Here is a 12,029-nt window from a genome sequence, read left to right as displayed (position 1 = left end):
ATTAATTCTCCATCAAATGACTTGCACCTCAGTGGGCTGAGTGGATGTTCAGGGCATATCCTATCACTTTATATCATCAGATGTGGCCGTCAGTGTTGTGGATGCTATAAACTTTCGTTGTTTAGGAATATGCATTTCCCTAGACACTACAAAAAATGTCAAATAAAGTTAAGAATTCAGACTAAATGAAGCAAAAATAAACTTTTCCTGGCAAGATTTTCTGTCATCCCCAATTAATGCAGGTATTTATCATGTGTTGAGTTTGAAATATATTATATATGATAAGTATTTTTGCAGAGATATTTCTAGTCATGGTATTTGCAGTTCTCAGGTGCAAGCATCAAACTAAATGTGTAACGATTGAAAGAGCATGCACCACTGCATGCAGCTTTTTGATCTGCTGTATATTGATTGGTGTTTATGTTGTTGTTGATTACTCCTGCTGTGGAAATTAAAGCAGTTGTGTCCCTACAAAATCTTACATCTGGAAGACAGGCGTCTGATTAAATTTGAACCTTTTTAACAAAAGGCTGATTTACTCCTAGATTACAGTGCATGTAACCATTTCCACCTAGTCTATTGCTGATTTTAGTCCCATATAATTTTGTTCCAACTACATAATCGGTTGTCTGCACAAAAAAAGATATAGTTCAGGAAAGAAAACATCTATTTTTTTTTAATTAACTGCTGAAACAAAATTATAACACAAATGCTAGTTTTTAGTAATTCTAATTCAGCCTAGTCAAATGTCCAATTTGGACCATGTTCTGGGTGTTTGAATTGCATTCACTGCATTCAGCGTCAACCTTTTAGAAGGAAAATTTGGGAGGACAAAACAGAACTGGCAGAGCAAAGGGTGTTTGTATACAAATGTGAACTACCTCTTGAAATTGGCATTTTAATATCAAAAGATGTTTACACATTTCAGTAATTTACAACTGAGTCTAATTCACCGCTAATATATTCAGATTAATACAAAACCATTAGATACATTCAGCAGGAGGTTTTATACCAGCCAAACAACAACTTGTTTCCCATGCAAATGGAAATTTCTGCATCAGGTGAAATATTCTAAAGTATTTTGGAATATATTGGCAGTAATTTTATTTATATTACAAAATCTATACTTCGCTTAGTTGGGCTTTTGCTCACTGACTGGACATCTTTCTGTGAGCAATTATAACAACTTACAAGGAGACCGATATTCCTGTTGTTTCTTGGTGTGGGGGAAGAGGTTTTAGCTAATGAAGTGGATTTGCCTTAATTACTTGTCTCAGAAAGCATCAGGAGGCCTTAACCAGTGCATGCATCTGTTAGGAAGAAAAATGAAACCCCCACATTCCCAACACTGAATGGATATCATCAGGCCTCTACTTTGAATGCGATGTGAATGTTTTTGGCCATTGAAGCTAAGTCTCTATTCTCTGTCTCTCTGATAACAAATGAATCTCCTTTTCTTGGCCATTTGGTTGTGCAAAGCAGGTCAATAGAAAACCATTAATTTTTTTCTCTCCTATGTCTTGGATAGTAGTGAATAATTGTTGCTGAATCGCCACATCTGCGCGGGTCATGCTGTCCTGTGCTTTATACCACAAACGCTTTTATTTCTCATTCCTCATTCATTTTTTAAAAATATTTAGTTCTACAAGTATAACATGTACTTACCTGGCTGTGGAACAATGTGTATTGCAGGACAATGACATGTTTGCACACCATCAGACAGCCGATCTCAATCACATTGAGTCTCTGAGGTTGTTTTTAGCATGTTATAAGTTGTTCATTATCATTGTGGACCAGCTTCTCATTTTCAACAAACTTTTTAATGTAAATTGTTGGAGTTAATGTGTTTTCAAATGCTACATACTTATTCTAAGTAGATGTGCACAGATAGCTTTCTCAAGTAGGTTTGAAGGGCTAAGAAACCAAGCCTTAATGCACTAACAAATGTGCATTTGTTTAACATTTATTTTTTTTATTTAAACTTTAGTTCACCAGGAAATCCCATTGAGATTAAAAATCTCTTTTGCAAGACAATGCTGGTCAAGACTGGCAGCAGCACACAGACACTACAGAACATTCACAGGAAATACAGAAAAATTTAACACTTTCAAATAAATTAAATAAAAAGATTCCTCAGTGGAAACATTTACAGACAGATTATTCTTTCTCAAAATCAATAGGAACGGCCTTAAGAACATTTTGTGACAACAACACCTTTAGCTTCTGTAACTGGCTCCAAGCAGTGCACAGGATGGATGCAGGGATGTAAACCATGCCACTGGACTTTAGAGCAGTATTCTCTGGAGTGATGAATCATGCCTCTGTCTGGCAATTTAATGGACAAGTCTGGCTGTAGCAGTTGCCAGGGGAATGATACTTGCATGACTGCATTGTGTCAACTGTGACTTTTTTTTTGCAAAAAGGATTATGGTGTGGGTCTTTTCTTCGGGAGTTAAGCTCACCCTCTTAGTTGCAGTAAATGTAACTTCTAATCCTGTTGCATGTCGAGACGTTTTGGACTATTTCACGCTCCCAACTTTATGGGAATAGTTCGGGGATCCCACCTTTCTGTTCCAGCATGACTCTGCACCGGTGCTCAAGGCTAGCTCAATGGATGACATGGAAGACTTTGACTGGGCTACACAAAATATTGCTATTATTTTACTGTATTGTCCAACATCAGTGTCTTACCTCATAAATATTTTGCCCGAAAGTCTTCTGAAATTCCTAACAGAATCCCCCTAAACCTTGTAGTCTACAAAGAGTTGAAGCTCTGGAAGATGCACAAAGTGTATCGATGACATATGTAAGAATTTGCATTAAAGATAAGTGGCATCGAATGTAAGCCTAATGAAACTGACCAAATGCTTTTGGGAATAGTCTGTCCATTTATGTGTAGTCATATAGACATATTTTCTCACAGCATTTTATAAGTAGAATATAGAAAATTTCATTTAAATCGTAGGTTGTCAAAGTGGGTTAAAAGGGGAAAATACAGGCTGTTCAGTTTGAAACATCCTGCGGTAGACGGCACCATTTTATACCAGGAAAAGTTGATTACAAAACAACCACAACTGCAAATAGATGAAATGACAAGCACCCAAACTGAGCATATATGGTGTGTCACAATAGAAAGAAGAATTACATTTAACTAGGGGAAAAAAAAAAACAGTCCAACCCAACCAGATTCAAGCTGGGTGGTTATCTTCCTCAAAACAAGGGAGCATAGAGGAAATGGACACAAATAAAACAAAAAGAAGGAAAATTTCTATGGAAAGTGAATTGTTTCATATAGCAGTATTGCCAATTGTTTTTACAATGAATAGTAAAACAAACAAAAAGGGTAGAAAGATGAATATCTTCCTGGAGATACATTTGCAGCATTAATGCCAAAGGGTAGTTCATTGTCTCTAACCTCAACATATACTGGAAGTTGCTTGAAAAAGAAGAAAAAATAAGCTTACACAAAGAGAAGCTGTCTGTCTCCCAAGCAAAAGCTGAGAAACTATTTGAAAATAATGTTGCATTAATCATAAATATTGCAAAACTATGAATAATGGAGACGCTGTATTGCTATTTTATAAGTCACTTAAAATAAGTGTAATTTTTCTGACATGTTTATGACTTTGCAAATATACAGCACAGAGTGTTCATATTTACACTGATCCAGATAGATTTACGAAAGCACACAAAGCCCTGAGAATTAAATTGCATGTTTAGTGTAGAGATCTGCAGGTATTTACGTTTGATGGTACATGGCAAATGTAGAATCTATAATTATTGAGAACATTGCCCCAGGAAAAGAAGGTGCTGCAGAGATGAATTAGCTGTTGGTCTGCAATCGCTCGATGGTCACGCTCCAGGATGTAAAATGTTTGTTTTGGTTTGCAGTAGATGCCTTCCAGAGCAAGGACTCATTTGTCCTTTAGATATATTTTGCTGTGTATCTGTGCCATCTCTGTATCAAATTAGCATAACCATATGAATGGCTTCTGGGATCAGGTACATAACTGAGCTGGAGGGAGGTCATCAAAAACTGTGTGGTTTTACCTCACACTGTGATACTTTTAAGTGTCTCAACTGCTGGAAGGAATAAATCATGTCTCCAAAGACAAAATATACTTCTTTAAACATAAGAAATTATCTAAAACTAAATCTAAATGCAGTGGTGAACAACCAAAAAAGTTTGTTGCGTTAACCTTAAACCAGTAATCACAAACATTATTTCTGCTAACATAATGCACTACACCTACGAAGGATTTAGAGAAAGCTAATGCTAAAATGCTAATGTCAATTCAAATGATATCTCTCCTTGAAAGACTACAATCCCCGAGCACCAATTTAATAAATCAAATATTAATTTAATTTTAACATCATCATTTACGTGTTCTTATAATGTCCTTAGATATTGTATTCATGTTTGTATCTTATTTTTTTTACTATCCATTCTTTATATTGTTCATATATGTTTCTTCCTGAAAATAAAGTTCTTCAACTGCTCTGTAAAAAAATGTCACCCCTTTCAAAGTAAGAGCATGAATATAAACGGCTAAATACCTGGAGAATTTTGAACAATTGATAACCAAACTTTCAACGCAGATGTGAAACTTTATTCAACTGAAGATTTACAAAGCGGCAAGGTAAATTAGTGTTTTTGAATTTATCTGAAAAAATTAATTTAGGGTAAGCTAAGTTTGCATAAAGAGCTAAACGAAAAAATTGTTACGTCATTAGTTGATTAGTGGACGTGTGCCCACCGTCGTCTAAATGTAAAAGTTCCTGTTTTATTTTAAATACTAGGAAGAAACATAGTAAGCCGTTTAAACGTTGCTTGTTAGGCTGGGAAACATAGAATTAAACTCGGCATATTTTAGCTTTCTTGCTGCTTTATTAGCATACTGGCTGCTAGCACAAATGGCTATGTTCCCATTTTGAACAACTACAATGAAGCTTGATGCAAGCATGTTGTTGGTGCAGGTCTATCAGTCTTACATGATTGACACATGTTGTTAATATGGGAGCTTTAAGTTCCTGACCCTGAAAAAAAAATCTGATAGGAGTCGAAACTTGTTGACTGACATGAGTCGGTATTGCTTTAATGAAGGAGTTGATTATAGGAAATAAGCCCGCTCTGTGTCTGCATTCTGCTCTCTGCGCTGTAAATTGGCAATTTAGTGCTGAGGATATCTGTGAAATAAAGGCTCAACGGCTACGAAGAAAAGCCTTTCTGTGTAAAGCCAGCAGTTCATTGATTGATGAATGGCTTAGGAAACGTGGAAATAAATGGCTACAGAGTGCAAAAAGACATCAGTCCTTTATCTTGTGGAGAGCAGAGTATCAAAGAGTGAGAATAGGACCAGAGACTACTATCTCCTCTTCTAGGCAGTTTGGCATTTCCAGCCAGTTTGGTCAGGGAAGATCTGATTACTGCCATACAGCTGAAACAATTTCATATCTTAAATCTGCTAATGAGTTGTGTGAAACATGCATTATTAGTTGAAAAAAAAAAAAACATGCTCCAACAATCTTCCCTAGTCTAAATGAGTGTCCTAAAAAGCTGTGAGACTTTGTCAACTTCAGGAAGAGACCAGCTCATTTGTTTAAACAAGCCAGTCCGTGTCTGTTCAGAGTAAACTTGCACCGGTCTCAGTGGGAGGCAGAGAGGACACAGTGGTGGAGATCAGTTAGAAGAAATAATGAGCAGGAGAGTTTTTTTTTTCTTTCTTTCTTTTTGAAGCGTGTTTCATGTGAGGTCTTTGTAGCTTGTCATTAAAAGGGATTTGTAAGTTTCTGTGTTAATTTGTTAGAAACTGCTGGTGTGAAAATGCCTGCCATGGTGCTACTGCAGGAAAGTTCAAACTTTAGTTTTAATGGTGTTTATTAGTTGATTATGCTGAATATACACTCTAGACAGTAAAAGCATTCACGCCCAGTGATGTCAGCAACAGACTACTCTAACTTGACTGATTTTTTTTTTTATATTGAGTAAACTGACAAGTTCATATGTATAATCCAATTATTAGAATATATACAGTTGATACACAGTTGCTTTCGTCTTGCATCTTGACGTCTAGTCTGTGACAATTCAATCACATTATCAGCATAAGGTCAACCTGTGTAAAATCACGCAGTGACACAAATGAAAACAGTGGAATGAGGAGAGAAATGCAGGAACATCTCCATTAACATGGCGATCTTGGCAGCTTCTCTGATTAACGCTTTCTTCGACTGGCCTGTCAGTATTTGCTGGCTGTCATGTCTTGGTATGTTTGGGTACATTTCTTGCATGTTGGCTGAATTTAATTTAGGGGAATCGTAGTAAAGGGGATGGAACACAAATGTGCGACTCACTTTTTTATTTGTGTTGTTTTTCTATGGATCTAATTACATAAAATCCTAACTTAACACAATGCAACAAAAATGTAAATTGGCTAAGGTAAAGGTATAGATTCCTTTGCAGGGCACTGTCCAGCCTATTAGGAGGTTTTGTTTTAGTCCAAAACCAATATTAAAGTCAGAAATTGACTTTTCTTTTTTTGTGGTAAAGTTTGCAGTCATTTAAATTTATTCTCCACTTAAAATCAAAATGGTTCTTTCATGACTGTCTTGCTAAAGTTCCCAATTTGTCATTTGTCTTCTCACAGCCTTCTTAATATGATGCTTAATTTATCTTGTTTCTTTTTCTACTTTAATTATTGTCTAGGGTGCATTCACATGAGACCTGCTTAATCAAACCTCGGTTTGTTTGCTTAGAAAAACTAGAGTTTGATTAAGATGGACTAAGTAGGGCTGGTGTGAATGCACCCTGAAAGTGTTTTACATATGACACTTTTTTCAGTGGAAACTGTTTTTGGATGTCCAATATAAAAACTATTTAATTTTCTTATGTTTATGACCTGCAGATTTTTTTTTCTACTCAGACAAATCAAAAGCCTTAAAAATAACTTTTTATAAAAATACAAATTTTCACTTGCACAAAGTACTAACAAAATATCACTTGTTTAGTGGTTGTGACTTGTAGCATTTATCATTGGAAAATAAAACATACTTTGTCTACGTTTTACAGGGGGAGGGAATTAAATTTAAACAACCTTCTGCAATTTTCTGTGAAAATGTTTAAAAGGTAACTCCAAAAGGTTTTTTTTTTTTTTGTTAAGACGAAGCTTAAAAAACTCGAATACTCTTTCAGAAGCTGCGGACCTGAATAGATCAGTAGTATTTTAGCACTGCTGGGAAACAAATTGTGAGTCAGTCTTTGATGGTAACCTCAAAGGTAGGAAGGACTAAAAAGTTCCTCAAAGTGATTATTTAACGACTGGATTTCTTTTCCTTCAGGTAAATGCTTTCTTTTTCATGTTTTATTTATTTCCTGTTTTTTTTCCCCGGCTCTCTCTTTTCAGACGGAGCATTTCAAAATCACTCTCGGCTGCGGACGCCTCCGCTACCCCTCTCCCATTCTCACTCGCCCAATCATCAGCACCATGCAGCCTCTATTAACTCGTTAAACAGGAGCAACTACACTCCACGGAGCAACGCCAGTCCAGCGCCCACAGACAGCTCCGCTCCCCCGGAGGGTCCCGCCAGTGGTCAAGACTCCAGCAGCGTTCAGGACAACTGGCTCCTCAACAGCAACATCCCGCTGGAAACGAGGTACCGTGCAACTTGTCTCCCTAACAATGTGCGAGGCAGACATGTTGGCATCTTTAGGAATGAGCACAAGCTTCTGCCATCGAACTCAGCTTTTTGTGTTGTCAGCTCTATATTATGTTACCGCAGAGCTAACAAGGAGCAGAGCAAGAAAATTAAAACTGCTTGGACCAAAAGGCCTAACTTTTTGAAGAACACGATTTTTGTGGAAAACAAGAGAAAAGTGTTGCTTTTGGTTGCTTGTCAAATATTAACAGATTTTCAGCCAAATCTAGTTTGACTGATAATAATAATGTTAGAAAAATGCAAAATTCCATCCAAGCTCTAGTGTGCATGCTTCCTCGCTTCTCTCCTTCAGTCCTGGTGTCTATTTATTTTATATTAATCAACTCTTTGTTCTCCAGCACATTCTCAATAAGAAGGCTCTTGAGTGAAGTAGATTTGTCGAGTATTATTGGAACTAAGAGAATGTCTGTTGGTCTTTCCTTGACTGGTATTGTCAAGAATTTCAAGGCAAAATGATTTCCTTCGCTCTAATAATCTCCTTTTTTCACGGTGGCGTATAATCTTCAAAAAGAAAAGCTCAATCATGGCTGTAGCCAGGTTACCACCTGAGAAAATTTCTACAATAAGCCTCAAATTGTGGGAGAATTTCTCCTCATTTTGTAGATTTGATGGTTAGGATTGAGTCAGAGCATTTCAACTGTAACATTAGGGCTGCAATTTTACCCACCACAGTAGTGACTAAACGTTTTTGTTCGTTTGTACTCATTTATTCTTTTTATATTTTAGAAAACTAGAGATAAATGCCCTGTGAATGAAAAGCAAGCTGAGTGCACACTTCTGACAGGTAGTCTCCTCTAAAATATGATTTTCCTTTCATTTTTTACCCTCAATAAAAGTGTCACAGAGCAGTAATTGATGCCCATTTTGTCAAAGCTGTAATCGAAGCACTATTGTTCAAACAGATTTGAGTGTAGCTAGTAAAGCTAAATTCAATAACTCTGATAAACCCTTTTTCTAAGCTAGTTTTCCTCCTCCTGCATTTCTCACCATGTCAATTTCTCCTTTGAATTTTGAGCTCAAAAAACTTCTGAGCAAAAAAAGCCAGTTTTGCACAAATGGCAGCTTTGTGTTGACATGTAACTGGCAGCAATATTGCCATTTAGATTTATAAACAGTATCTAAAAAATAGGTTTAGAGATTTTTCTTTTTATCAGTTTAAAAATAGCCAATTTTTATTTATGTGGGAAAATGTATGACAAAGTGGTCTGAAAAGCATCTACACCCAGCGACAATATTGTTTTTATTTTAATGTGATTTAACCTGATTTGGGATGCATATCCTTGAATTTGTACTAAAAAATTGCAGCGAAATTTAAAAATGGTGGCTTCTGGAATTGGTTAGCCAGAAGACCATGATCCTGTTTAGCAGATCTGCAGTAAATGATATGTCCCCTTTATGCAAATATAGCATAATATTAACATCTTAAATTTCCAATTAACACAGTTAGCATGGTTTGCATCACTAAATCAACTGTTACTGTGTATTCCCAAGAGTTATGAACCTTACATTAACTAAGAAATATCTAAATATTTCCTACGTTTTTGTTCGCCATGTGCCATCATAGAGTAGTTTAAAGTACAGAAAATGTAATAGTAAAATGTTTCTTTTGGAAGTCTTCCTCTCTGTGACAATTATTTTATCTGATTAATCATCAAAATAATCTGCATGAAAAATACATTTGCTTATAAACTTACATTTATATCTGGTTGGAAAGACGAATTGGTGAGCCACAGACCTATATTGATTTCAAATATGAAAACATTTTTGGGTCAGACCTGTAGAACTGAGACAATTTGGAAAAATAGCAACACTGGTGAACATTTCCAATGTTCCATCTTGTGTCCTCCATCCATTTTTAGAAACTACTCCTTAAAAAAACATTATTCAAATTAGCATTTTATTTTAATGGGAAAACTACTAATAGCTAATTTTTCACAACTGTAAATAAAAGAGTCATGAAGAGACTTGTTGTCTCGTCCCTCGGCTGTTGTGAGACGGTTCATTCAACAGGAAAATGAGAATCAGTTTCGGCTGGTGGGGCAGTATAAAGTATAAGGAATGATTACACATCATCCAGCTCCAGTTAATGCTGCACAGGTATTCCCTGTGGAGCAAAAGACAGATGGTGAGGAGAGAAAATAGTTCTGCTGAAACCACAGAGTTTTATAACCCATACATAGCCTTAAAGAAAGATAAAATTTCAAAGTAATACTACTAAAATCGTTAGTTGTATCCTAAAGGATCCTGTAGGATTAAATTCTACTTTTTCCTTGTTTAATGCCATAACATTCTCTCTTATGTCTCTTAAATTAAACCTACAGATGTAAAAGGCATCAATAGGTCTCAACTGTATGAGAGACAGTGGTAGTTGCTTGACTCTGTTGACTTTACTGTTTCTTTCTTAAGAGCTTCTGCCAAGCATCCCTCCGTCATTTGCTTCATTGAACTTTGCATTCATCGTCAGAGCTATAGCTGAGGAGAGTCCAGTGCTGAGCTCCACAGGGCATGCATCAAAATCCAGCCTTTTCTCTTGGGCCACTGAACGTGTTCAGCCTTCCCATTGCATGTAGATGGTTCATTTCTCCATTGCACTGGAGGAGTATTTCCTTATGGAATGTAGCTCTCAACATGGGGAGAAAGGAGACACAAGCCTGTAGATGTATTACAGAAGAACTGAAAATGTGTTATTTGTAGTGCTACAGCAGTTGAGCAATAAAGTGTTGTAATTTTTCTGCTAATCAGCAGAGGTGCACCGATCAGAGATTCTGTTGCTGATTTTTGATTACAAATTTTGTGAAGCTCTGACCCATTGATACCAATTTAAATTGATTTTTGACTTCTTTTTGACAACTTTAGATGTATATAGCTACTTTTGTCTACTTCCTGCATTCTATGAAATGTATCTGTCTTAAAGCTGGTTTACTTCTGCAGATAGCAGGACCACGGGGAGAAAGCAGAGGAGCTTGTTATTTTCACAGATTATGTGCCATATTTTAGTGCCGGGGCATAATTATAGTTTAAACAATTATGTAAAATGGTATTTTTTTTCTTTAAAAACTGTTTTTGTTTACTTGTACAGGACAGTTATCCCAATCAAAGTGTAAAATGCTCTGAAATTATTTTTGTTCTCAACTTTTACTTCACAAAACCCTGAAATTTTACAGCTTTATATAGTCTAGGCTGTATATTTAAAGAGCAAAAAGCTATTATGCTTTAACTTATAGGTTTATGGTTTGATTTACTGTAAATTACTGTTGCTGAGGCAATCTTTCTGATCTAAAAATTTATTAATTATTTATATTAGGATCAGAAACCAAATCAAACTGTTTAACTTCCTGCTGTTTGCAAAACAATATTAATAATAGCAGTCTAAAGAAAATGCCTCCATAGAAGGAGCTTATTACTTTTGTTTGCTTCTTCTAATTTTATTTATTAAGACCTCATAGGCACTAGCCAACTGCTCTTCACTGTGTAACAGTTTCCACTTTGAAGAGTGCTTTTGTCAGCTGTTTAGGGACATTCAAGAAAGGCAAATAACTTCTCGGTGCATCTCTAATGATTAGTTTTTTTTCTACTTAAAATTAATACTAAAATGTCTAAAGCTAACTTTTCGTATGTACAGTAAGTGATGCATTTTTGTCTTTCAACCACAACCTTAAAGGAGCCAGAATACTCTAATGTTTATCAGAGAAGAGCAAGACGCTTGCAGAGAAGGACAGGGCTCAAACAAAACAAGGTATGGAAGCGTACAAATGAGAGCAGCAAGAGAGTTAGATGTCATTTGTCCCACTCTTCTTTAGAAGTAGTTCCATAAGGGCCTTGGTTTCTTTTTCCCCACGCCATCTCTTGTGATGCTCTTTTTTTACCTGTTGATTGATATCGTTTGGTGATCACATTCTGTACAGGCATTTTCATGTTTTTTTATTGCATGCATGTCTCACACTAGCTTCATATCCATCTTTCCACCTGTGTGTAGAAATATAGCAAAGCAGGCATTCCTTGAGACTTTGCAGGACAACTTGATTGAGATGGACATTCTGGCATCAGCACGCCACGATGCCTCGTACAACGACGGGTATGTTGCATGTTTGCTCTGTGGCTCAAAATCTGCTTTGCCATGATAACAATGAATGCCTGTGCTATTTTTCCATCAAGCATTCCCCCTGTTTGGAAACACTGTCAATCACTTTTGTGCGTCTCCTGCAGTGCTAGAAGGGGTGCATTTGTGTCTTCAGCTTTGATGCAACTCACCTAATTTGCATCAAGTCACATTGTTTGGTTGTGCTGTTTTTCAGTCATGTCAAACATGGCCGCTT

The 12,029-nt window shown here is 36.4% G+C and overlaps 1 protein-coding gene across 10 annotated transcripts in view; it reads left to right on the top strand.

The window, feature by feature from the left end:
• The window catches only part of tenm4 (teneurin transmembrane protein 4), a 220,864-nt gene that overhangs the window by 93,129 nt on the left and 115,706 nt on the right, over window positions 1–12,029 (top strand). For 5 of the 10 annotated variants that reach the window (XM_027998905.1, XM_027998903.1, XM_027998902.1 and 2 more), the window contains 2 exons: window positions 7,401–7,650; window positions 11,690–11,788. In XM_027998905.1, the coding sequence (XP_027854706.1) occupies window positions 7,401–7,650; window positions 11,690–11,788 (349 nt within the window). Of the gene's footprint in view, window positions 1–7,400; window positions 7,651–11,374; window positions 11,450–11,689; window positions 11,789–12,029 lie in introns of all 10 variants that reach the window. The other 5 variants (XM_027998909.1, XM_027998907.1, XM_027998908.1 and 2 more) reach the window with 2 other exon arrangements.

This window comes from Xiphophorus couchianus, chromosome 18 (genome assembly GCF_001444195.1).
Source record: "Xiphophorus couchianus chromosome 18, X_couchianus-1.0, whole genome shotgun sequence".
NCBI classification, from domain to species: domain Eukaryota; kingdom Metazoa; phylum Chordata; class Actinopteri; order Cyprinodontiformes; family Poeciliidae; genus Xiphophorus; species Xiphophorus couchianus.
This window is presented reverse-complemented; position numbering and strand designations above follow the sequence as displayed.